The 27,785-nt window shown below is 40.9% G+C and overlaps 1 protein-coding gene across 1 annotated transcript; it reads left to right on the forward strand.

The window, feature by feature from the left end:
* On the forward strand, positions 1-27,785 carry LOC105428047 (uncharacterized). The gene is made up of 4 exons (XM_011640100.2): positions 1-2,439; positions 24,192-24,452; positions 24,773-25,002; positions 26,594-27,785. The coding sequence occupies exons 1-4, from the start codon at positions 2,298-2,300 to the stop codon at positions 26,933-26,935; spliced, it is 975 nt and encodes a 324-aa protein (XP_011638402.2). The 5' UTR covers positions 1-2,297; the 3' UTR covers positions 26,936-27,785.

The raw sequence follows: 27,785 nt of genomic DNA on the forward strand, positions 1-27,785 counted from the left end.
CCCGCCAAGGGTTTCTGTCAACTACGAACTGCCGATAGTAAAGGTTCTCGGATACGCACGTTGTCAACACGCGAATTCACGGTGTCACGAATGTTTACGTTCGACTTATTGTACCTCTCAAACGTAGCGCGGAGGGGAGTGTTAAACCATCGACACCATTGTGTTCTTAGACACAGTTTCCTTTTTTTACTTTGTTGACTCTAATAATTTTTTAAAAGTTATTTCTATAGAACTCGCACGTTGGCAGTGTGATACAGTTTGGCAAAATTATCCGTCAAGTCGGGGGATTTGAACTTTGCGAATCGCAAAGTTGATGGGAAGTGCATTTGAGAGTGACAGTGCGCTCTTACGCGTGAGGATCCATCGGTGAAAAGGATACGCGTGAGGATCCACCGGTGAAAAGGATACGGTGACGATTAACAAATGTAACTGTCGTCGAAAATTGACACGATAATTAAATGCGATGCAAGAAGCCCAGTTTACGACGGGAGCACATCGCGGCGGAAGAAGATAAAGGTGGACAATCGCGATCGCGGCACGTGGCCAGGGGGCGAAAGTGTCACGTGGATGTCCGTTCGTATTGAATATTGCGAAGCTCGCGAGAATTTTCAATTTAATAGAAAAAAATTTTCCTGATTTTTGGAGGAGAAAGGTCTTGCGGCATTGGAAAAAGAAAAAAATCGCGAGGAATTCATTGAATTGGGAAATAAACACGGACGAAAATTCACGCTCATCGATCCCCGACAATCTGCGCTTTCCCCTTCCGTACCGCAACGGACAGGAATAAAAGGGGACGGGAATAAAAGAGTGATCCAGGTGTGGGTGATCCAGCCGGTAGTCAGATGAAATTTGCAGTGAGGTCTTTTGCGTCGCTGTCCCGCGAGGGTTTTTGCTTTGATATAACTAACGATCCACGATCAACGTCGGAGATGCCGGCTAATCAACGATGAAGAGTCGCCGGTGAGAAGCAAGCCCGTTCTCGTATCAAACGCGCTCCTCCAGATCCAAGAATAAAAGAACTCGATTGCGAAACCCAGATTTCTCGAGACGCATTGATGTTTGCGTCATGGCGAGTAAATCATTCTGCATTAATTAGCGAAGATCGGAGCGAACGGTGAGAACGGCGTTAATGCGCGCCTTGCTAAGGAGGGTCGTTTCGCAATACAAGAGGGAAACGAGGGACGAGTTATGCGAGGGGAGTGATATCCGTTTGACGGGAAAATATACGTGTGCTCGGTAACGCGGTGCCACACCTTGGCAACGTCGAGCGCAAAAAAATAAAAAAAAAAAAGGAAAAAAAAAGGAGCGAAAGAGACGCCGAGCCTTCGTGTAAAAAGTTCGCGAAAACGCCCGAGGGAGAGAGCTCGGGAGACGAAACACATTACGGGACAACGTTTACGGCGGAAACAACGGCCGCCGTCTAACAACTGACGATAAAAGGAGAATCGTTAAGCCCGAGAAGATCTCTGTGGAATGACCGAAGTAAGCCGGAGTAATAGCGAAACTACTTTCGCGCGGATGTACGAAAGCTAAGTGCGCTTATTGCCCGTGTGGCTTCCACGAGAAAACACGTGGCCGCGTCGAAAACCTCTTCCGTTTGCGAGGAATCGAGAGAGTTTCCTACGGCGAGCAAATAAATCGCGCGAAAAGGTTGGGACGAGGGACCCAACGTGATAATTCAATTTTGATTTGATACGCAACAGCCATCTGTAATATCGCGATTTTTCCTAAGGATCCTAAGGAGCAAATTAGAAAAGTTTACGTTGAGTGGCGCAAAAGTAAAGTCACGGCGAGAGACATCGAGAAATTCCGAGCGTTCCATTAAATCCGAACGCGAGCTGGAATTTTTTTCACGTTAAACGACGCGATCGGTATTCGGGAGCTTCTTAAGAGGCATCGAGAAATCCCTTTTCGCGAGAATCGTGGAAAAACGTGGGAGAAACGTCGCCGTGGGACAAATCGACGAACGCGCAGGAATTCCGCTGGCTCAGCCGAAATCAACATTCAAATACGGGCGCTCGACTGTTTCTAAAGTATCGAAGAATCGACGATCCTCCTCCCGAGGTGCACGTGGCATTCGTCGCCGGGGCACTCGTCGTTTTACTCCGTGGACGAAGCGGGAGGAAAGAGGAACGCGTTGAGGCGTTCCGCGGTGGACTCGGTTAAGCGGAAATACCCCGACGGTGCAAATTCTACGGTGTAATTCTCATTCTTTTTCTCGACAAACGGTACAAACGGCCGCGATTATCCTCTCCCTCTGCTCCCTGGCCCCGCCCCGCGCAAATGTCAAGTGAACGATGAAGTACTCGAGGGTACAGGCGAGGAAGAAGTGGGACGCCACTTCGCTCGGCGACGAATCGTGCTCCAGGTGCGGCAAGTGTCTGACTAAAATGCATCTCGTACTACTGTCGGCGCTATTCTGCTCTTCTCTGACGACAGGTGAGACAGCTTTAATCTCACCGAGACGACACTCTCTATCGTTACCCTTTCCCTCCCCTCATTTCCCTCTTCCCTGCATAATTTATACTTTTTTCCCCTTGCTATTTTAACGTTGCCAGCCATGATTTGCATGCTGCCCTTTGATCACAGTGTAATTTTAATCCGTCAAGATTTTTTTGAATTTTTCAAAGTATATAAATCTGACTTTCGTAACGACGGGAGATTTCACTTTTAAATTATATCGAGACGCGAGTACGGAATTTCGAATAGATGTGAATGTCGGCTTCTTTTTCATACGATATAAACGTCACGGGGACATTTACACGATTGGAAAGTGCGAGCAAGATTTATCTACAGCAGCGCTGCGCGCAATTAGCATAATGAATAATTGTGTCCCGCGCCCGTGATACGTCATTCCACCGATAAGTGCTTAATAGGTAAATTAACGGTGACAAAGTGACGCAATTAATCCGCTAACTAGTTATTAAAGTCATCGCGGATACGCCACGCACATCCCATCGCTATTATGGAGGTAAACCTCGTTTTACCGTAGGCTGAAAAGAGATTGGGATCATAAATATTCAGTGACGTTTAAAGCGAACGCCCGCTAGAAAATTTTCACTTTGAACGATGCAACGAGATACATGTTCATATACAATATACATATGTACACACCTCACACACATATACATATATATATATATATATATATATATCCATATACATAACACACACACACACACACACACACACACACACACACACACACACACACACACACCACACACACAAGTTGCACAAGAGGAAACTGTATAATTTAACGAGAACTTTGTGTCGCCCTTCGTAACACGATAAACTTAGCGTAATCGATGTAATTCTCGGGCTCCTAACATACCGCGAATTCGGAACCATTATATGTTCCATCCGACGATTGGAATTGTCGCAGATATATACTGTAGATTGCTTACCGGTAATTAAATTATATTAATAATACGGAGGGAGTAATTGTTATGGGCATTAATGGTTATTGCTTTGTGTGCCACAACGCTGCACTATTCATAATATGAAATAATTTTACGTTGGGCCATAAATTTTCGTTAAACCTACGCATGTCACATTTCGCGCGAAAGCTGATTACAGTATGATAATTTTATACGTGACCTGTAATAATGAATTGCGTGATTGACTCTTTAATCGAAAAATCTTATCAAACTTAAGTTTAAAGATTATTTTACGAGGAGAGATCTCTCCAAGAAAGATATGTGTATCCGACTAAGGATGTATAAATTTCTCGAAACAAATATTTTTATTTCACGCTGCGGAAAATCTTGCAATTTCAGTACGTCAGGAGCAAGACCGGCAATTTTTACGGCTGCGTGAAAATTTATTCAAATCGGCTGTACGTGCAAAATTCAGGACGATCATGGTGCGTCATTTGTTTTTCTCCTCAAGAGCACCGCACACGCGGCACGTATCCCCGATGTCACCGGCGATGTCGTCGACGTCGGGCTTCGCGTAAACGCAGTTGATCTGCGGAAATCCAATCCCGACAAGAAGTCACAATTGAGACGATTCGTTTCGCTCCGCGCTGACCGCGACCGCCACTGTGATCGACTTTCCCTCGAGGCGCACCGAGGGTGAACGATCTATCGTCGTAAAATTCGATCGATCGACGTATATAAATCAAGCGTGATCGTAGAGGTTCTAAATTTCCTGCCTTGAACAAAGAAACGCGATCGTTTTCGCGGATGGAAGGTACGACCGGATGGAAAAAAGGAAGACGCGTTCGAGGAAAGAGGAGGAGGAGGAGGAGGAGGGGGAGGGGAAGGGGGAGAGGGGAAGGGGGAGAGGGGGAGGGAGAGACGGGAAAAGAGAGAGATCCGGTGAAAGAAAGGCGTGCGCGGATGTGGACGAATGCGACGCGGCGGGCAACGGAAGGAGATTATGCAAACGGCAGCCAATTTGATCGAAGTGCACCGCAAATAACCGCAGTTTTAACCCATTCGACTAAATGCACGAGAAAGACCGGCTGCCTGCCGTCCATTAGAATATCGCGCTCGAGACGCGTAATCTCAGACGCCCACAGTCGAATGTCGGTGTTTGTCAAGGAAGAAAGCGGACTTTAGGCCAGGTTTCATTAAAATCTTACTATTGGTTGATTCATCGTGTCGTACGTGAAATCGCCGCTCGGGCATCAAACCCGACGCGGATCTACGTGTCTTCATCGATTCTGCGAACAAAAACTAGAATACACAGTGTCATCTGTCTCTCCGAAATGAACACAAATAAAAAAATACGTATATAAATAAATAAAAGAGAACGGTGTGACATACAGATTAATGATGAATAATGAAAATTTAACAGTGACATTTTCAATTTGTTAAGTTTATCAGTTAACGAGTCAAAGTCACGTCGATTTTATTACAAATTGGACCTTCGTGTGAATTAATCGAATAACGAATATAATATGCCTCTAACAACTGCCATTCGCACGAAAACAAAGTGATTAATAATCAAATTACTACGTTGAATAAAACTTATTATTGCAACTTATTACCGAGCGAAATCGATGAGCTGTAACGTGGAGCTAACGTTTGCGCAGATAATATGTAATATGGAAAGAGTCACGCGAGATTACCGGTAATACCTGCTAACGGTAGCTACATTTGATTGTGATATCCATCTATTCGCTGTATTTTCAAGAGTGGCCGACCGATAGCCTCATCTGGCTGCGCCTCTTTGGCGATATTAGCGAGCGAGGTTCGAACTCATGTCCGCGGATTAAAGTACAAGTGACTCTACTGACGCGAACGCTACCGAGAGAGAATCACTGGCCCAATGGCAAAAGTTGTTTCCATCGCGTTGAAGAGAATATAATGTATACAGTATTCCCGCGTATGTACAAAACGCGGATTAAATAAAATCAAAGGATAACAGGTACACGGCGAAATAGTTCAGAAAAATCTCGCACTTCCTTTAATTTATGCTAAGTGAAAATTTTGCGACATGTTATTTGTAGCATTTAATCGCCTTAAGATTAAAATGCACCTGAGGGGAAGATTTTACTATTTATTTTGCATTTGCGCCGCGTAAGTTCGCCGGACCTTTCTAACTTTTAAGGCAGTATTGTTGAAATATATTAACACATATACTTTACACACTAACAATAACAAATTTTCTTTAATTTTCATATATTACTAAAATTGTAATTGTGACAATATTGTATTATCAAAAACTTCCAAAGCTTATATTTTTGTAATATTTTATCTGTGACAGGATCTAATCTTATATTTGTGACAGAAAGAGCGAAAAACCACAATTGTATTATCATATTTAGCTTTACATTAACATACTTTTTACAATTAGATTTCTAAAAGTAGACTATCAATTAATTCTGAATTCTCTTTTTATATATAATGTTTTTATAATGTATATAAAGAAAATTTAAAATTATTGATCGTCTACTTTTAGAAATCTAATTGTAAAAAGTATGTTAATGTAAAACTACATGATGATATTTGAAGATCTGGCAAATACAATTGTGGCTTTTCGCTCTTTTTCTCACAAATATAAGATTAGAACCTGTATATATATATATATATATATATTGATATACATATTGATTTTTTATATTATAGCTGTTTTTTTATAAATATCCTAAATGTGACATAGAAGTTAAAATGAGTAAATCTGATATTGATCTTACCTTAATATATATAATATATGTGTAATTTCAATTTTTTAATTGTAATTATTTAAATTTTTTAAATTTAAATTTAAATTTTTTAAACCGATAATCTTTCTTAATTGTATAAGCATTTAATTGACTTAAATATATTTGGCATTTCAACAAATTTTTAAGAAATTCGTTTTACAAAGTCGTTGTCTTAACGTCGTAAACGTTATTCAATTATTCAATACGTCAATTTGAACTACTAAAAAAATTTTGACTTTAATTTTTAAAAAAATTTCGAACTAAAATTTTGAGAAAAATATAAATAGATAGATTCCAAGTATCTTTTTAATGCAAGAAGAGCTCAGGGTCGTAACGAGGATTGAGTTGCAAAGATTTTTGATGAAAATTGCGTCGCAATGATAGGATCAGCCAGAGTAAAAGCAACAGCTTCTTATAATTTTCTGAGAACAGATGATGGGATATGTAAACTGCTATATGCGTGACGCGAGTAGGATCGCTCTAGCGAAGCTAACATCAAGGGAATTAATTCGCTCTTATCGCCGCGTTACGATCGGTCGCTACGAGGAGTTTGCGGTATTCCACTCGAATTATTATCATGCTTAATAACATTCCGTGCACGGCGTACGTACATATGAACGTAAGTGCACAAATATTGCAGACACCTAAGAGGAAGAGAAAGAGAGAGAGAAAGAGAGAGAGAGAGAGAGAGAGAGAGAGAGAGAGAATAACTCATGTTAGCTTGCATTTTACATAATAAAGTCGAGAGAATGCATGTTACTTTCGTATTTTATAGTTACCGCATAGCGCACTTTTCACAATCATGAACGTATCGCATCTTCGTTAATAATCTTATAATTCGCTGTCGCGAATTAAATCGTGATTAATTGAAAAGAGAGATGTTAATACGCGTATTCGGTAAACGGAGAAAAATTTCAAATATTATTAAGCTTCAATGTAATAAAATAAAGCTACTTATTTCATATGTGACGTGTAATTTTCTTGCTCGAGGGAAAAAGCACTGCACTTCAAAATACTCAATGTTTGAGCATTTCCGCTTCTATTCTTTCCCTCGCAACTTATCACGCGCGCGCGCGCGCACATACCAACGCACATCAGACACATGTTATTTTAGATAGTACCTTTTTTCCGACGAGGTTTTTTTTCCCCCCCCCGGAGATCAACGAATTATCGATCTTCGAGGAAATTAATAATTCACCCGCGCGCGCATAGATGAGCCGAGTCTAAGAACTTCCCTTTGTGGGTATCATCCGTAAAATAATGTACTTCTCAAATAATGGCCCTTAATGGCGGCTTCGGTAGGTACGCGAGATTAATGATCTCGCAAGATGGCCTTTCGGAATTGGAAGGGATAATAACGGCGTGGTAACGGGGGCGCGTATAATGTGGGTCACTCCCGCATACGCGGAGTCGGTCGGACCCTCGTCGAGCGCGTTTGGGAAGCAGAATGCACCGTGCCCATCCGCCGGAGTGCATCATTTTCATACGTAAACACGCAAGGAGTAAGAACGGGAGAAGGGGAGAATGGCGTGCATCGGCAATAAGACAGATGGCTTCTGCATCTCCCAGAGGCCGCGCCGCCAAAGTACCTGCCCGAGACCCGTTCAATCCCGCAGGACGGTGTGTCTGGTCCTAAGATAATTCTCTCCTCCTCGCCGCAGTGAATCGATAAATCTAATCTCGCGCTTTGCCGATTAATTCAAAAGAATCCACCATCGAGAATTTAAATAAACGATGTCCCGGGGAACTCCCGAAACTCTCCCGTGTCTAAAATACTCGGTGGTACATCGACATGACAGCTTAAGATGGAACGATCGGTTCTTGCGTGACGTAAAGAGTTTTTGATGATGTGTAATTCACGGTAGTTCAACCGTAATACCATACCGCATACAAATCATGCACCTGTAACATCTCGGAAGATATGACATATGTATTTGTATACCCGTAACACCAAGGTATGGCAAACCGTGGTATGGCAAACACGTCAAGTATAAATAATAATGTCATTTTCGCGATTGTTCCGTATCTGTCATTAAAGATGAAAAAAATATTTTTCAACAATAATTTTCCGTTGCTAATTTAGGCTCACAAACCAAATTTAAAATGAACAGAACAGATATTATTCGATAGATTAGATTTTTAGAAGATTTTAGATTTTAGAACTTAGAAGTCTAATAATTTTTATTGAATTTTATGTCTATAAATTCGAAACGATTGTTTTTTATCGCAACGGGCTGTTACTTTTAACAGATTTGAAACGCGACAGCTTAAAGCTAAAATTAAATTTCCTCTTTAATAAATCGATGATCAAATTTATGAAAATCGATTGCCCTCCTTTTGCCCTCTTTCCGGAAATTCTTATTGCAAAAAATATCACCCCTGCCAGGAATTGAACCTGGATTATCCATTTATCGAGCGGGGGGTGTCTTTTCGACTAGAGACATGTGCTGATATTTATCACCAGATAAGTTTGAACGTTTTTAAATGAAAAGATTTTTATTACGATTTAATTTTAATGAATTGTATTACATATTTTCGTTTTTATATTCATTATAGTAACACTCTATCAAATCCTTATTGCTCGTTTCACGTTATTCGTTTCACGTTATCCGCCGACGACGGATTTGTCACGACGACCATCATATGTCGTAATTCCAGAGGGAAACACTGGCGTCACTCGTGCACGCGGATCTTGCTTCGGTGAAAGCGGTTTTTAAACGGTACGGCGGCACAACCGCGTCAATTTCGAAGTAAACGAGTCGCGCTCAGCCAGAATTGACAATGCGAAGCGATTCGATTCAATCGGCACGCACAATAGCTACGTACTTTCTCTCTCTCTCTCTCTCTCTCTCTCTCTCTCTCTCTCTCTCTCTCTCTCTCCCCCTTTCGCTCCCGTCCTATCTTTCCATGATGCGCACCCGATCGAAAATATAGGGCATTAACTTCGCGAATGTTGGAATACCTGGTCACTCGACAATGGCCGCAATTAACAATAGTGCCTGTAATACCTGTGCGCAAACTGATATCCCGCGATTATCGGTCGGTATTCCCGTGCGCACATACACACACACACACACACACACACACACACACACACACGCGCGCGCGCGCGCGCGCGCACATACATACGCATGCACGCACGCACGCACGTGTATCTGTGTCGCGTGCGGCTAATAGCACCGTGGGATCGTTTTGTGACGGACAAGCGCAAGTATTAATTTCATATTTGTTTCCGTACTTAATTACCGTAATCGGCTGTGTCACCGTGAACACGGCCTATCGATCATCGTTGTTCTCTCACGCCGCTTTGTCCCATTGAGCTAAGCTCACCAGGACGCACGGCACCGGGACGTTTCGTGAATTGCGGCAATTGCAGTAATCGAGACGAGTGCACTTGCGTAACGTCGCTCGTGTCCCCTTGAACCTCAGTGTTTCGTCGCGAACCAATTCTGCGATCGAGCGAAAAAAAAAAAAAAAACACGTAACATGCAAACATATAAGTAACGTAAATAGAAACTTAATCCGAAATAAAATGTGTGGTAAGGACAAATTTCTAAAATCATAATGTATATTAATAAAATGAATTAAAAATTGTGTCGGAAAACGGTCACAGATTGTAATGTGTCATCATTCATCGAAAAATCTCTCTTTGCGTTTGTGTAAGCGCGAGCTCTGTATGCGCCATATGTCAATGCAAAATCCCCACAAGACTCTAACGGATGGTTTCCTGAAAGCGGTCTCGTATTATTGCCCAGGCATAACGAAACACTCGAAGCTCGATCCACGATGTCAGAGAGGCCGCCGACACGTTAATGAAGCTCCATGCTCGTGTCATAATCGCGTGCCCGTGTGACGTTAATCGAGTGGCTTTCTCGAGCATAATCGAGACCGAACAATAAGAGCTTGGGGAAAAAAATCGCGACGGAGGAGACGATGTCGGGTCCTCTCTTTCACTCTCTCTGTCTCTGTTTCTGTCTCTGTCTCTGCGGGCAGCGGCGCGACGCGTAATTGACAACGCAAGAGAGAATGAGAGGGAGAGAGAAAGAGAGAGGTAATAGAGGAAACTCCGTTTTAGTTCGTACATTCGACATCGCCATTGTCCGAACTGGATTTTCCATGGCCGCAGGGAGAGCGAGCGAGAGGAGAAGAGAAGATCGCATTTATTATTCGACCGCGTGCTCGACGTCGCTTGCAGAAACAATAGGAAAATGAGAGCGACGATGCGGGCTCGGCACGTTGGAGCACCACTTTCGGCTGTCGATCTCGCGCGTTCGCTTAAAAGCCCCCTCCGTCCGATCGGGCATGCACCCTGCCGTGTGCATGGCCGCTGCATTTCGGCACTGCATTCGCGCACGAGCGACAATCGACAAGGAAAAACAATTCCCGTCACGTCTCGTGGAGTGCTAAACATTTGCAAAGTTGCAGGTGCAACGTGGCCATGGCCGCGAACCCCCGTGGTATTACGTTTCCTGCACCCCATTATGGAAATGCAATTTAATATTGTTTTGCATTCTCAAAAGATATAGAGGAGAAGATGGTATTATGACCACCATCCACATTTACATTTTGTACAATAATTTTGTTTAATAATAAATTGTTTAGATTGGTAAATTAATGATTATTTTCATTAAAGTGTCGTTCAATAGGTGCTAGATTCAAAAATATGAAATATTTATTACATTGAATATTATTTATAAAAATGTAGTGACTCTGCATAATGGATCGAGGAGGAACAGGAGTGATAGTACCATCACAAAAATAAATTTTAAAAATGAATTTTGTTTAAAAGGGACACAGCATTTTATTTTAAAATTATGTATCTTTAAAATAAACTGTTAGAAAGAACTATAATATAACTGCGAAGTTTTAAAATAGATAAAAATAGATGTTGACTTGCTTCAATTAGAAGATAAAACACAGACAAATTGCGAAGTTTTTACAAAACAAATTTTTAGATTTTAATTTTTTTAACTGTACTTAAATTATTACCAAAAAATTACTTTAATATCTCGAAAATAGTCACATTATCAGCACGTTTAGAGAATCTCATTAATAAAACACTATTGTTTAACTTTGCATAATTCGAAGTGTGTACAGTCGAATAAAATAACAAAAAAATACTTAAGTATACATACATTCATGTGACGATAATACGCTTAAATTAGAAAACATGAGTAATGAATGCTAAAATGTACCTTGGAAAAGTTCCGAAATGCTCGAAAATAAAAATGTCCCATAACAAATGTCAGCTATTGTGTACTGGCATATTAGCATTGTTACGGGTTACTAAACAAATGATTCCATAATTATTAGAATTTGTTATCTAACAAAAAAGATATTACAAATGGTTATAATAACATTTCTCCTCTAATATTTGAAATATACGAAACAATTTGATCGCTATTCACGCCTCAATTATCAACAGCAATAAGTGCCACTAATATATCGAATTCATCGTTAAACAAACGTTTAGTTTACAATTGATTTGTTTGCCGTCGTAAAACTTTGATTATCACAGATATCTCAAAACTGTGATACTCGGATTTATACCGCATCAGTTTCAGCCTCGAATTTTTATAATCATCGGGTTTACAGAAACACGCACGTCGTTGACTCGACTCGCCTTTCCCTCCCAACCATTCGAAGAGCATTCGATTCCCAAATGTGGCGAATGTCACCGCACGCATCGCGTCGCATCTGATCCTCTGAGAGAGATGCGGAAAAGCGCAGCACAGCTTTTTCTCACCATTTCGCGGGCGGCCGACCAACCCGCGTGATTTAACCGAGCTTCACTAATGCGATTTGGTACCTGGTCGATGATTGATTATTAAATTAATAATCGAATTACAAGCGTGCCCGCGGGCGTGCCCGCGGACGCACGCACGTACATATGCGGACACACACCGTGTGTCAGCACCGAGCGTGTGCACACGGCGAGCACGTCTATGCATTACGTTTTCGAGTGCGCGTTGCGGTCGACGGCCGACGAGAGCTTTCGCTTAAACGCGCTCGCGATACGCGAGAAACACGGATTTGCGGATTTCTACGCGTTGCTTGCAGCACGCGCGCGCGCGCGCGCGCGTGATCACGAGCACATGTGTATGGCACACGGCACGTGGGTGGAGGAAGGGGGAAGAGGGGGCGAGAAGCATTTGACCCGGATCGGGAGCCGTTAACGATGCTTTTCGAAAGCGCCGCGACGAAAACGTCCGTGGTAGGACAGCACTCGGTGTCCGATAACGGAAGCTCTCTCTCTCTCTCTCTCTCGTCGTTATCGGAACATCAAATGCGAATGTACCGGGGCGACGTTGCATCGCCACGTCGTCATCATCGTCCTCCTCGTTGTCATTGTCGTGGTCGTCGGTTGCGCCTGTCGGAACGCGATCATTAACGAAAGGGAGGAAAGGAAGAAAAAAGGAAGAAGAGATTAACCGGAGCCAAGAAGGGGCTCCCCGGTAAGCCGCATTTCCGCCGCAATAAAATTATAATTGCGACCCGGCACGTAACGAGGGGAGGAGCGGGGGTTAAGCCCTCGCTTACCTCGTTATTATCTCCTATAGTAAATACAGAGCAGTATCGGGGTGACTCTCGCATGCGCGCGTCCGTGACGCTCTCCGGTCCGACGAATTGCGTCTCCCACGCAATTAGAGAGAACACACACACACACCATGCGACATGCGAGGAATTAAAGGGAAAAAGTAGAAAAACATACAGGAACCTTCTGAGCGCGAGAAACACAATGAAAGGTATATACGAGAAAGGGAGAACGGAAAGAGGGAGAGAGAGAGCGAGAGAGAGCAAATTATATTATATCGCATATTATATCTGCGCTGGATGAAATCTCTGCGAGCCGGCCGCACGAAACGAATTGTGGAACAATCGCGGCGGAGTTTCCTCTCGTTGCGAATTTGAGTGGTTATGCGGTGTGGCCGGCGAGCCTGGCTCTCGCCGGCAGCCAGAGACAACGGACGATGTCACAGGCGCACTAATTGTGTATCCCGATGGGACTTCATTATCTTGCCGATGTCGAGCACCGTCGCCGCGGAAAGGAAAAAGGGCCGGAGCGGGACGAAAGGGCGCGATGGGAGGCGCAATTAAAAATCACGGTCTGCCGCGAGAACCGCTCGTGGGAGATAAGCGCAATTGGCGAACCACGCCGTTGCCTCACGTGTTGCTATCTGTCGTTAGCTATCGTATACATAACTAATTTCTTTCGCAAAGACAATTTCGCGCAATAAATGAAAATTACTATATAGATATGCTCTAGGGGGAGTGTAGGAAAACGAACGGCTACAATTAAAATTAAATGAAAATTCAACTTAATTAAAATTTAAATACACGTAAATTGGTCTCATAGATATCAGTTGGCTTCCAGAGCTCCTTATCCTTTATAGCATAGAGTTGTATCATTGCGAGAGCATGATGATTTAAATATTTCAAAAAGTAAAAAAGGATATTGCGAGATGCATAAAATGAGTAACTGTTCAAGATGTTAAAATAAAATGCAGCAAATGTAGGATCTGAATGTAACTGCCACGCGGTTATTTATGCGACAGCTTCTTATTAGCTATGCTAGGTTGGCGAGCTAAGCTTCGCCGCGACAATAAACGAATTGCACGAAAGTTCGCGTAACGAACGAATGACGACACGACAGCATTCTGTTTCGTGCGCCTAAAGTTTGACGTGCACATTACGAATAGCCATATTTCGAGAGCATCAAGCTCGTCCAATTGAGAGTTCCGCGAACCCGCGTGCGCGCGCACTGCATTAATTAGGGGGACTCAAAAGGGCCCCGTTCGTTACCCCTCTCCTTTCGCCGCAACCGCGATTGCTATCATCGGCAATCTCGTTATATGAAACTAGGCAACAGCGGATACGGTTATTCCTCTATTGTCGTGATTACTACCCTCCGCCCACATTGTCATTCCGCAGTCTGATGCGCCGCAATTGTGCGCCCCTCCGGGATGCTTCGCATCCAGAGGAGCGCGCGTTCGAAACGGAGCGACGACGGCGATTTCAAAAGGACCGAATAAATATGAGAAAAATCGCTTCTCGAAAGAGAAGCCTTCAAATCCGGCTCAAAAACACGAGCTCGAGTTTCTCGTTGCGATTTCTTTGTTTCGAGCCCCGCTGTTATCCGTCTGTAAGGGGTTTACCTTCGCAGCGCGGACGAATGTACAAGTTATTTTCACGATCCTTGTAGTCGCTATATTGTCGAGCTATCAGGAAGCACTTTAACAAGAAGCAAATCGTTTAATAAGAAAACAATCGCAAACAACGCCAACTTAACAGCGCCGGTGTCGTCATTTTACCCGAGCGGCAAATTGAACGTGGAGCAGCTCGCTCGAATCTTCTTAATCAAATACGTATAACAAACTCAGGCGAGATAGTCGTCATTTGAAATGTCTTTGAAGAAAGATGGATCGCACGGTCGAGGAGGGTACGGATTACAGGCTCGTCGTGTGGGACTACGGCCGAAAGATTAATTAGACAGATTTAATTACGTTTCCTTTTGCTACAACTTACTTTAGCTACAGTTTCATTACCGTAAATTTGCTTTACCTCTGTCCCTCTGTTGCTGTTTACTTTGCGCGGTGGTAGACAACACAATGCCGGTACATAATGCCGTATTGCGTTTCTTGCTCAAACGCCGTACTCGCATCTGCATCGCGTTGCCGCAGCTGCAGACGAGAAATTTGCGCGAATAGTGGAGATCATTGGGCCACGCTCGCATAACAGACGAAATAGGAAGGACATACAAGCTCGCTTCCTTTTTCCGTGTCCGTACCTCGTATCTGTATCTCGGTATCATTTATGTAAGTTGATTCGCCGTTTGCTCGGGCATCAATTTTTATTCAACTTTCCAACAGACGACGTCGTACTCGTAACGTTCCATTCAAAATACGTTATATCGGAACGTTAAAGTTAACGCGGAACGTTAAAGTTAATGCGGAACGTTGGCTGTTAAACGAAATGAGAAACTTCAAATTCAATAATATTTAAACTATTTATTTTGAACTATTTATTTACGTAAAAATGCACCAAACTATATAGTTGAATACTACAAACTAAATTATAACACATATAACGTATGGAGAGAGAGCAGCTTGCACATCTAAAAATTTAACGAGATATAAAAATAATTTTGTTGGACCATTAAAATTATTATATAAAATTATTATATAATTATTGTATAATTGGTCATTGTTAATATCTGAACAAATTTTTAGATTCGCCAGCAAAACTGTTCTCTCCGCGTATATATAATAATAATTATTGTATTTTAATAATTATATTTTCGCAGAGAGAAAATCGATTCTGAATTAACAGGATAAAAATAGAATTAAGGAAAATACATTTGTAAATTCATTATCGTCGTCCTTTGAGTTACATAAAATTTCTGACCCCATTCAATATTGGTAAAGGGAGATATGCGGATCATACCTCGGCTTAATGTTGTGCGGTCGCTGTGCGGTAAGAGACACCATAAATACCGTGCCGCCGATCTGCATCCGATGGTTAATTTAGACGGGGAACGACAAAGGTCTCTCCTCGGCTTCGGCGTCCCTCGGACCGCCCTCGGGGGACATCGGGGTTCCTCGTGCACCTGCATCGTCGCTCGGTTGGCGCAGCTGCACGGCAAACGAGAAGAGAGAAAGAGAGAGATAGAGAGAGTAGTGACCGTAAGCGGTAACCACCACGTGCTGTCAGGATCACGGCGACAGGAGTGGCTGGGCAAGAAAACTTACATGAGGTCGGCGCGCGTGCGCGCGCGAGCGCGCGCTGAGTAAATTCGTAAGCAATTATCTGAACTTGGAGGAACGAGGCATACAACAACGGCAGTGGCTCGAGTCGGCTATAACGACATTCCTTACTCCTCCCGCGGGATCGTTCCCGAATTAATGCATAGCCCGTGGCTAGAATACCGTGGTCCGGGGAGAGCGAGAGCGAGAGCAACGTAGAATAGCTCGGCTTTGAGAAGCAATTATCGGACCGCCACCTTTCTCTCGCTTCCTTCACCCCTCTCTCTCTCTCTCTCTCTCTCTCTCTCTCTCTCTCTCTCTCTCTCTTTCTTCTTTTCTCTCCTGCTTATCGCGTCTGCCGTCGTTAGTTCCGAATTAAATCCTACTCACGTTTTTCGTGCCGACTATTCGGATGATATTTCACAGCTTATATCGATGAGAGTATCCTTTTACTTTTGATATTGATCACTTGCACTTTCGTGAGTGTAAAAAAATAACAAGCAATTAAAATATACGTATGAAAGTATGTATTGTCGGTTTTATTAGAATTGCGCTTCTCTCTTTTTTCTTTTCTCACTTTTTATAAATTTCTTAGATCGCGACATTTGTTAGATGAATAATGATTGATAATTTTCGAATGGAATTTATTGATTTGGTTTTTCAATTTTGTTACTTAATGATCGAAATTTATCCGATAAACTTTAAATAAATAATCAGTTTCCTCGTATAGGAATTTCTCGTTTGGTATTCAATTGGAACAACGCTGAAGCTCAGAATGCTTAGTCCTCGTTTGAGTACTTAACGAATATACTTGGCGAGAAGGTGTTCATTCACCACGGTCTCCTGGTCGTACTTCATTTTATGAGAAAATAATCCTATTGGCCAAAACTGGTTATACAAATATATATATATACACACGAACCAATTGGCTGAGTGCCCAAAGACCTTCGGGCGAATATAATCATTCAATTATATCATATTATGTAGAGGAAACTCTCGCGAAACACGAGACGTCGTTTTACAGAAATTCGAGATGAGTATTTAATATAACTTGATAACTTGATAACATCAAACAAAAAGTTTTATATACAATACACACACACACACACACACACACACACACACACACACACACACACATTTATATCGTAAATATATGTGTACAGTAATAATGTAACAATTAAATACTTTTTACATTGTACATATAAATATAATAATTACGTGGTGGCCTCGTGTTACCAGATTTTTTAAAGAGGATTGAGAAAATTTTGATTACGTGGTTGAGGCTTTAATATGCAGCTCTTTTGAAATTGTAGCAGCCATCAATCGGCAAAGGCATAATACGTCTCTTGGGTTATCTCGAGGCGCTCTCGAGGCGCACCGTGACATTCCTAAAGAAAAATACGAAACGGTACTTGAACGTCACTTGAATCGCAGCACTTTTTGATGGACATCAATAAGACACACTCCATCTCCCTGCTGACGGCGGTCGGGCATTGTGGAACGAGTGCGTCGCGTCGTAAAGAAACGTTCCTTCGCTATTAAGGGGGCAATTGCGGGAACGGAGAGTAAACTGAACAATGTCGTCACTAATTTCAGCCAATTGCGGCCGCACATGTCCCGTTTCACGATGTCGGTTCGCGCGAGCGTACGATATCCGAAACGAAATGCGTGTGCGTGCGTGCGTGCGTGCGTGCGTGCGTGCGTGCGTGCGTGCGTGCGTGCGTTCGGTTTACGAGGCGGCGAGTGAATTACGCCTGTAAGCGTGCTGCTCGCGACGCGATAATTATTACGAGGGGAGTTATTACGCTCGTATAGGAAGGAAGGTACACGTCGTCGGCCTCTCGGCGACATGTTCGATGGCGTGTAGTAGTAACCGCAGTAAACAATAATACGACCAATTAAAACGGCCAATTATCGTTAACTGCATCCGCGTTCTTCGTAACGGCGCACAGCTCAAGTGCGGCCGTCATCGAACGGAAAGGACGGCTGGAATATATTTCTTCTCTAACGAGACGGGGAAGCGTCCGCGCGACGCGTAATGGTCGGGGAATTAAGATAACATCGCAACGCCTAATGGATCCATAAATGGTTATATTCCAATGTTCCTAACCCTATCGATTATTCAGTTCTTTCCTAGGTCTTCAGATAATCACATATCTGGCAAAATTGATGGCGCTTGTTACATGCCGTATATATCGTGTAATACATGATAGAGTGTTTTGTGTAGTCGCGTAGGTATATTCATTTTGTAGGAGTGGCATGGGGGCTTTAATATACACGCTTATCGCACCGGTTGTGAATATGCATATGCGATAAAGCAGCCCCGACGTTTAAGATTACCCAAACTGATTGCGAGAGTGCGCGCGCTGCGTGGGAGGACTATCAAATACGTGTCGCACGCGTGTGCACGCGGAAAGCAGCGTTACATCGCGTGAGTGTAGTGTCTGGAAATATACAAATGTGTGTGCATATACATACCCGTATGTGTGTACGTATGTGCGTGTATGACTCACTTATAACGCTTAAGTATAACGCTCAGCAACGAAGCGAAACGTCTCTCCGCCGGCGAAGAACTCACTCTGGTTACTGGTCATTTGACTTCCCGACCCGCCCACATCTCGTAAAACAGTCCAGCCGCCTTCCCACAACCGTTCACGAATTTTCAAGCAATTCGTGTTAATCAGCCCTTCCTTCTCTCCTTAAAGAAATTTACCTCTGTCGTCGCGATGCTAAGCGACGAGTGAGGCTTTTAATGTCTCTCGAAAAAAACGGACTACGTATACAAAATTATTATTTGTATACATTATTTTATTTTATGTGATCAATTTGTTAATTTCCTGTGCTTTTCTTGTACTTGTAGTATTATATTATGTTTATTTTTTTAAGAAGCACATTTTTATAATTTATAAAAATTTCGATTATGCAACACGACAAAAAACGCTTGCAAGATTGTATTTCTTCTGTCAAAAGAATGTGTCTTCTACGAAAAGTAATAACGATTATTAATACATTTTAAAGCGTTAAATGTATTTATCTTTAATTCGAATACGAAACAAGATTTGAAAAGGATTACTAATTGCGATGTAATAATTGAGCACGTAGTAATTTCAATGTGTTGTTTTTAAATTTCATATCGTCGTTCTTTTCTCAATTGGCGATGCTAATTAAAGGTACGACGAATGATCGATTTTCATGAATAAACGAACAATCGAAATTAAATGCAAGCAATTAGCAGCAACTCATACCGTAGTTTTGTCCCGTATAGTATGTTCACTTCATGTAAATTTTTTATTTAGCCAATTTACATTCGTATTTCCATATTAATTCATTATTGAATCGAATGTAACAATGCAACAATATGACATAAAGAACAATTTTATAAATTCGTAACATTATCTTTCCTCAGGATAATGTAACAAATTATTTTAAAGCTGAGAATTCAAGCAACGATTCAAAGCGCTGAGAACAACATATCTTAAGACTTATAATAGGGTCAATAGTCTTGTTATGAAAGAATGAGAACTCGAATTACGAGCTCGAACATTTACACTATTATTTCAACTCTCACGCAAATAAATAGTTCTCACCGAAACAAATTGTTTCAAACTGAACAGAGAGCCCGAATTAACTCGCAACGGGTGCACCTGCTGTTAACATCCCGCAAGAAATTTTCTCAAAATTGAGCGCTTTACCGTGCCGTCGGTAGGGTGAAACATAGCGCACCCCGAAGGGTTTTCATAAATCGCGAAGCGCACGTTAGTACGTTTAACTAGAAATTTATTTCGCCAACTCTCCATTTTGCACTGTAATAAAACTTCTCAACAGAAAAAAAAAGAAAGATAAAATTTGAGACAAACTAGGAGAGAGAGAGAGAGAGAGAAAGAGAGAAAAAGAAAGAAAACAATTGAATACATCTAACTGTGATCGTTAGTTATTTCTCGCCTACAAACGCCTAAAAAAGAATCGCGTGCAAAACGTATCGATGTGAACGTGCGGCAAACGTACAAATAAACACGGCCACCCCACTGCCACCACCCCGCCGCCCAAATTTATCGCGTGTGCTTAATTAGCGGGCAAATAACACGATTAACGGCGGCCGACCGCCACGCGTGGTGCGATAGATTGTCGCGCGATTCGCGCGAATCGGAAAGCACGTATGTGTATATCGCGCGACGGAAACTGTTGCTCGCGACAGCCAGAAACGCAGCCGAGGTCCCGCGATCGGAGAAAAACGGAAGGCACAAAGGGTGCGCAATAATGCGCCCGCCGTGATTAATGTACCGATTATTGCATCGAGCTTATTTATTTTCGACATGTGGAATATCGCGGCAAACATCGATATCGGAAGGGAAAGCGTGAATTTCAGAATTATATTGAAATTATTATTAAAGGACCCACACACGTGTAACTATGTATACGATATAGAACGTACCTTAACTTCTACTCGCTCTCTTACATATCGGATTTTATTACACGAAATATATATATGTCTATCTTTTCTCCGAATGTTATTCTTTAAAATATGTTCTTTTATGAAAATTTTGCCAACGCCGTCGATGAACTACGCGGGAAGCGTAAAAAAAAAAAAAAAAAAAAAAAAAACTGATACGATTTTCACCGTTACTTACGAAGGGTGAAGAAACGAGGGACGATGAATTGTCGAAACTTTTTACTCACCGTGGTGTAAAACGCGCGGAATGGAATAAAACTCCAGGTATCGGCTTTGCATTTGATCAACCGTGCAATGAATAAGGAAAACTTGGCCGCGTTCGATGCATCGGAAGCTGTTGCGTCCGTAAGCCTGAATTGTAAGCTCGCACAGCTGCGGGCGAGAAGGTTCACATAACGAAGAAATAATATCAGATGGAAAATAAATGGCATTCTGAATCATAAATTATTCATAATAAATCACTGACAGCCCCCTTTAGCTTTCGCCGTGCAATATTTGAAAATCGCGACGTATTATATAACACGATAAACGTGGGTGGGATGAAATAAAACTCGATTTTCGCAAAATTTATTTTAAACTTTGTAAAAGGATATACGGGGAGATATACAAGCTTGTTTACGGAACAAAATATTAGCTTAAAAGTATTTATCTGTATTATAAAACATATCAAAAATTTATTTTTAAAAAAAAGAATTAAATTACATTCTGGAACATTTTATCAATGCCAAAACAAAATGAAACAAATGAATGAATATACATAACATAAAAATCAAAATTTATCGCGTAACAAGTAAAAGGATTTTAAGGATGAAATAATTTATCTGGAGTAATCAACGATGATAAAATCATTGCGTAAGAGAAAGAGAGAGAGAGAGAGAGAGAGAGAGAGAGAGAAAATTAGACCCTTGCCGGATACAGTGCGGAATAAAATTCAACGTATCGGCTTTGCATTTGATCAGCGGCGCGGCGAATAAGGAAGCCCCGATGTCCTGGTCGTATCCGAGCCCGCGACGAGGCGAATCAATCCTCGAACTTCAAAGGAATCCCACCGCTCTGATTCTTCGGGATTCCCTGATACGCGTGGGAGTCTTTAATCAGGGTATACGCGAGTCGACGGCCCTCGACGGTACGTCGACCCCGAAATGGGGCCTCGCTCGCTATTGTCTTGAGAGTCAGTCAGCCCGTCCGTCCGTCCGTCCGTCTTGTCGCGTGGCATATTAATTAAATCGCTAATTATTAAACTAATTGCCGGTTTAATTGGCTCGCGAGAGAGAGAGAGAGAGAGAGAGAGAGAGAGAGAGAGAGAGAGAGAGAAGCCCACGTGTTCACAAACACAGAAGAACAGAAACTCGGAGGAAAGGTCGGCGGATCGCTTGATTGTGCGCCGTGATACTCATACCTGCGGAACACGCGAGTCAGCCAACAGACTATCCGATAATCCGAATTAACCAACGCTGGATCAGCAGTCGATCGTCTCTCTCTTTCTCTCTTTCTCTCTCTCTCTCCGGATCATCAATTTCATTTGTAACATACACAACTGGGCTAAAGTTGACAATCGTATCGAATGAGCGTTTTAATTTATATCTGCGTGATAATAATCGCGTTAAAGGAACATTTTTTGGAACATACGACAGATGACATTTTCACATGGACATCTATGTAATTAAGGAAAATTTTTAGAAAATGACGACAAATGACATTTCTGCGCAGACCGTATAGACTCGATCGCATCGTACTTTATTACTTGATTGTCATTCACGTATTCGCAATTTTTTCGCATTTACTTGTGTTCGACGTTCCGTTTAGTATGTATGCCTTCGGCACGCAAAGCACGTCGGAAGCATTTGGGCCCCGATACTATACAATGTACTTTATTCAATGCGAGACGAGTACTTCGTATCAGAGGCACGCGCGGGAAAGAAGCAGGTAACCGCGGTTTCGTCCTGGAGTTTACACTCCGAAACCAGCCGTGCTCGTGGCTCGGTCGGCTCTGCGTACATCGCGGACTAACAGGACAGGGTCAAAGAGGTTCCATTGTGTTCCCAGTTAACTACTGCTTACTGTAACAAAGCCCTGAAAAGCCGGCGAATTATTTAAAAAGACTCGTATTGTTCCACGAAGCGAATGGTCAAACCGCCGCGAAACCATTTGCTAGGCGGACAGAAACTTTCGGTTGTAAAAAAAAAAAAAAGAAAAAAAAACAGTCGCGTTGTAGCATACGTGAAGAAACGAAACTTTCAACACCGATATATATTAGCGGAAACTAGTAGAAAATAATTGTAAAAATTGGACATGTCATAAGGACTGAATTGCCATAAACATAAAACATTGCTCGATATAAAAGTTCCAATTCGACGTATATTGGTTTTGTGGTTCAACTTGTTTAACAGAAAAATACATAACAACGTTCGAAGCGTTGTAAAACACCGATGCGCCGTAAAATTGAGTGTTATCAAAATAGGATACTCGAAATAAATCAATAAATGTTGTGTGACTATGTAACTACAGGCTCTGTTGACACACGTGAGAAGAAAGAAAATAACTATCGACCGATTTTATTCTTCTTATCGTTCTTATCGGTATTTTGTCAGCGTCGTTGTGACAACGACCGTGTTATTGTCTTTAAATAACTGATATAAACTTAAAACGAAATAATTTCCTATATATTTTTATGATACCGATAGCAAAAAGCTATCCTATAATTTTAAACAAAATTGAAATAAAAATAAATATAACATCAACCGGTCATATATGATAAATAATATATTAACAATTTGTAACGGAACAATGTATCGATGATAATTTATAGATAGTTTGATAGATTCTTCGGATATCATCACAGGTATATTGTCATCAATTCTTAATTGTAACAGAGAGAGAGAGAGAGAGAGAGAGAGAGAGAGGAGTTGCTTTTTTAAATAATTATTTTTTATTTAAAAAATCAAATATTTTTGATGTTACTTTCTCCCGAGAAGAATAACATTTATAGCTATTTTTGTTAAAATTTTGTAGAACAATTATGCATGTAATCATATGCATTATTTAATGCACAAAATTTTCCCATAACTTTTGTAAACTTGTACATCCATTATCGACTGAAAATTTGGTACGTGCGAATGAATTTTTTGTTTGCATTCTGAAGAGGTTTGCTCGATAATAATTGGCTCTCGCGATCACTTTAAATTTCAACCCACTTTGGAGTACCCAATTGCGTTCGGTTGATCGAATATTTTTAATTACCACTGTATTTGTCCCAATCGCCCTATGGATGCACGCTAAATAAATTAATGCGCGCATGTCAATTACAGCCATTTCCCGCTGAGATTTCATCACGAAAATTTCGTTAATAGAAATTTTTCACACTAATAACTAATATGTTTTTCGAAATCTTTTGAGAATCGAAATGTCAACGAGAATTTTTTATAATTATAAATCAATTAAATTATTTGAATTATGTTACGCTATACCCTATACGTACAAAAATAAATATTCTACTATTTATTTTTGTGTCAAAAAAAAAAAAATAAACTGAATCAAGAGAGAAAATTTTGTTACTATGCCATTTAATATTAATTATTAAATCCCATTATCAAAATTTGCTTTTATTTATGTAGAAAAAATATTTGTAACGGAAAGCTTTGTAGTTTAATTAAATTAATATAATGTGTAAAATTTATATTATAAAAGTATGTAATATTTATATTATAATAATTAAATTCTCATATATACGATATTTAATATTTATTATATTATAATATTATTTTTGCTTTTTATGATAATGATACAAATTTAAACGTATGGAATAAAGAAATTTGCTTTTATTTTATTTTTTGTCGCATAGGTGCTGGACTGGAAATACTAAACCTGGAAGTACCTAGTATTGCCGATCCGACGTGGGAAAGAGTTTTACTCAAGTGCGAATACGATCTCGGTGGCAAGGATCTTTATTCGGTGACATGGAATAAAGACGGTCAGGAGATCTTCAGATTCATGCCGGGATCATCGATACCCAAGCGACCTCAAAATATCAGCGGGTTGTACATCGATCTCAGCCAGAGTGACCACAAGCAAGTGACACTTCTAGGTCCGAACACCCGCAAAGGTGTGTGACATCGATTTTACAAGCCAGAATTACAAGAGTGGTGGTTATTGACTCTGCATCTCTCGCCTACAAGATAAATCTCTCGTATATAACTTTAATCTCGTTTCTGCGAAAGATCGTAGATTTTTGAGATGTAGATTTTCAGGGAATTTTTAAAATCAATGTCAAAGGTTTAAAGACAATAATTTAATGTGCAGAGAATTCTCCCTTATTATCGTCACTTATTAAGATATATTCATCAAACGAAAAAAGTTTTGTGCCTGTTTTTAAGTTTATATATTTAGTCTTTTTTTTTCTCTCTCTCTAACTTGATATCGCAGGTAAAGTCGACTTGGCGGGGTCTTACGGCTGCGAGGTGTCATCCGAAGCGCCGAGTTTTGAGACAGATTACAGAGAAGCGAACATGACCGTTGCTATACCACCTAAAACTGTCCCGGTACTCGACGGAGTACGACCTTCTTACGAAGTCGGCGAGATCCTCGAAGCAGAGTGCACGTCGGGGTCGAGTTACCCCCCGGCAATTTTAACGTTCATCCTGAACGGTAAAGAGGTGAGTCGATGATATCCATGAGCGAGGACGAGGGTTCTGTCGGTTAAACTTTCGATAAGTCGCATGAGTTTCGAAAATACGAAACAGACAAACTTCTCAGATTTTGCCTTATCATATACTGAGATATTTCGTTTTTAATATTCCGCTCATTTTGCAAATAATTTATAGAGATAGGATAGAGATCAGCTTTTTATTTATCTAAAACGACTGTCAGTCGAGCGCAAATTTTCAATATTAGACTTCGAATGTGATTTTATCGATATTTCAATATTTTTATCAAAATTCAAGGGAACTTATTTCCGAAATATTATCTATCCACTTTAGGATATCTCTGTAGTGTTGGTAGACACGAAACAAGCGAAAATTTCGTAATTAATCGCGCAACGTAATCCAAAACTCACTTCCGCGGGATGTTACGCGAGCATGGTGAACTAGGAACCACATAACTCCCATTATTCAATGCTACGCTGCGCACGTCATTCGCGAGGAGGTATTACTCGGTTTATTCAACGACAATTTGTCAAACGAGGCCAGTTCGCGTGAGCATTTTTATTTCGCTCGCTGACCGGCCGCACGTTCAAGTCTCAATAAATATAGAGCTGCGAGTCACAAATTAACTCCTCGAGAATAAACTCGTGGAAACGCAATGGGATTGCGATGTCGGCAAAAATATGCCATAATAAAAGTCGTAGCTCAGATAAAATTAATATGAACGACGTTATAGATCTGTCATTTCTTTCAAAAGAGTCGACAATTAGATTTACGATCGAGAACCGAAATTAAATTTTCTTTGTAATCTTTTCTAATTTTTCGAATTAGATGCATAATTATATTTATATATCCTGTCGTTTATTTAAATAAAAAAATGTAAAAAAGTTACGTCAAGTTTACACATTTCTAGTTATTTTCTACGAAAGTTTATTTTATTTAAATATCTCTATATCAATAAATAAACCATTTTATTATTTCTACAAAAGATTTGATATTATAAACTGATGCCAACTTTTAATTTCAATTAAAATACGAAAATTTATAGAAATAAAAAGATTTTATTATAAAAAACTAACATCAATTTATAATTGTAAAAGAAAATCTAATATAATTATTGTACTTGTATTTACAAAAATATAAAAAATTTTGATGTAAGAAATAATATTAAAATTAAATTATATAAAAAGTTTGATATCAAAACGGGTGTCAAATTATTAATAAAATTTAATGTAATTATTGTATTTGTATTTATATATTAAATTAAAAACTATAAGCGTCTACTTGTAATTGTTAGCAAAATACAATTATTATCCTTTTAACCGTACGTTGAAAATGAAAAATGAAAAAATATTTTAATTAATTAATTTAACTAATTCAACTGAAAACTCTCCACAAATAATTTTATTGTACTGCATATATAATTTTACTGACATACAAAAATTTGACGCACCCGAATTAAAATTATTTTTACCAATTATCGAGCAATAATACAATAAAGTTTATTAGACGAATAAGTTTTAATATTTTTTTCGTTAAAGTTATTTGAAATATGGACAAATTGCAACTTGAAACTTCTCAACCTCTGGCTCATTGTCAATAGGTAAACAGAGCCTTGACGAAAGACTTATGGGGAGGTGGCAACATAGACGGGAGGGTGGGCTCCAAGACGCGGTTGGGCCTAACGCTGCGTCTGGAACGGCATCACTTTCCCAGTGGCAGCCTGACTCTGATCTGTCAATCCACGCTACCAGGACTCGCTAATGACCAGGTTCTCAAGAGCATCGAGATCGCCACACTCGCCGCCAGCAACCAACGCCTCGCCCAAGAGCCCCCTAAATCGGGCTCAAGGTCAAACGTCGAGCTCTACCCGGGCCTGACTTGCTGGGCGACAATCGTGATGCACGTGATTCGTTACGACAGTCTCAGACTTTTGCGCGTTTAATGTCGGCCGTTCGCGTCTAGTTCGTTCGACGACATTGAAAATGCCGGCGGCGCCAATATCCTTGAAATGCGTGCTAATTAGCGTATATACGTCTCTATTCGATAATTCGCGCGACGGCAGGAAAACGCGTCGCGGCGTACCGTCATCGGTTCTTCTCTACGTGTTAATCGAGCGCGGCGCCACCGATTTCGAGCGGGTCCCAAACTTCCGCACGATCCGTACACGTTCGCTCGCATGTGTACACACAGTGTTTAGAGTACCCCGTATATAAATCGTATATATAGCGGAGATAAGACGGAGATGCGATACGATAGCAATACAACACACTACCGTAAAGTAGGTCGAGACGCGGGCGCGCACGGCGATTGTACATAGTGTATAATTTTGTGAATTAGCATGATAAATTGTATCGTGTATAATTAACCGGACGGGAAATTTGCGGAGGCAAGTGTGGAGAACACGATGAAAGTAACGCGAGATGTATCGAGGTTCGCGCGCGATCTCGAGCGATCTTTTTCGAGGAGAGCAAATGGCGGCTGGGATATGTCGCGCCCGGAGGGGAGATATGTTTATCAAATTCGTCAGACCAGAAATAGAATTTAAGAAACGTAAGTGTATTACGGGTCGTAATCCTAAGTACGGCCCGACGTCGGCGTACGTAGTATAAGTATGTGGTTAATTCGATTGTATTCTCCACATCTGATCTTTCTCGACCGAGAGCATGCGAGAGTTCTACTGTGTGAGAGATAAGAGATAGGGCGCTTTTGTTCAACTGCAATTTTACATGATTCAAAGTATCGTCATTATCGTCGGAGTGATTGCAGATTAATAAAACTGATGATTTAATCAA

This window comes from Pogonomyrmex barbatus, unplaced genomic scaffold, assembly GCF_055798465.1.
Source record: "Pogonomyrmex barbatus isolate J1 unplaced genomic scaffold, ASM5579846v1 scaffold7, whole genome shotgun sequence".
Lineage (NCBI taxonomy): Eukaryota > Metazoa > Arthropoda > Insecta > Hymenoptera > Formicidae > Pogonomyrmex > Pogonomyrmex barbatus.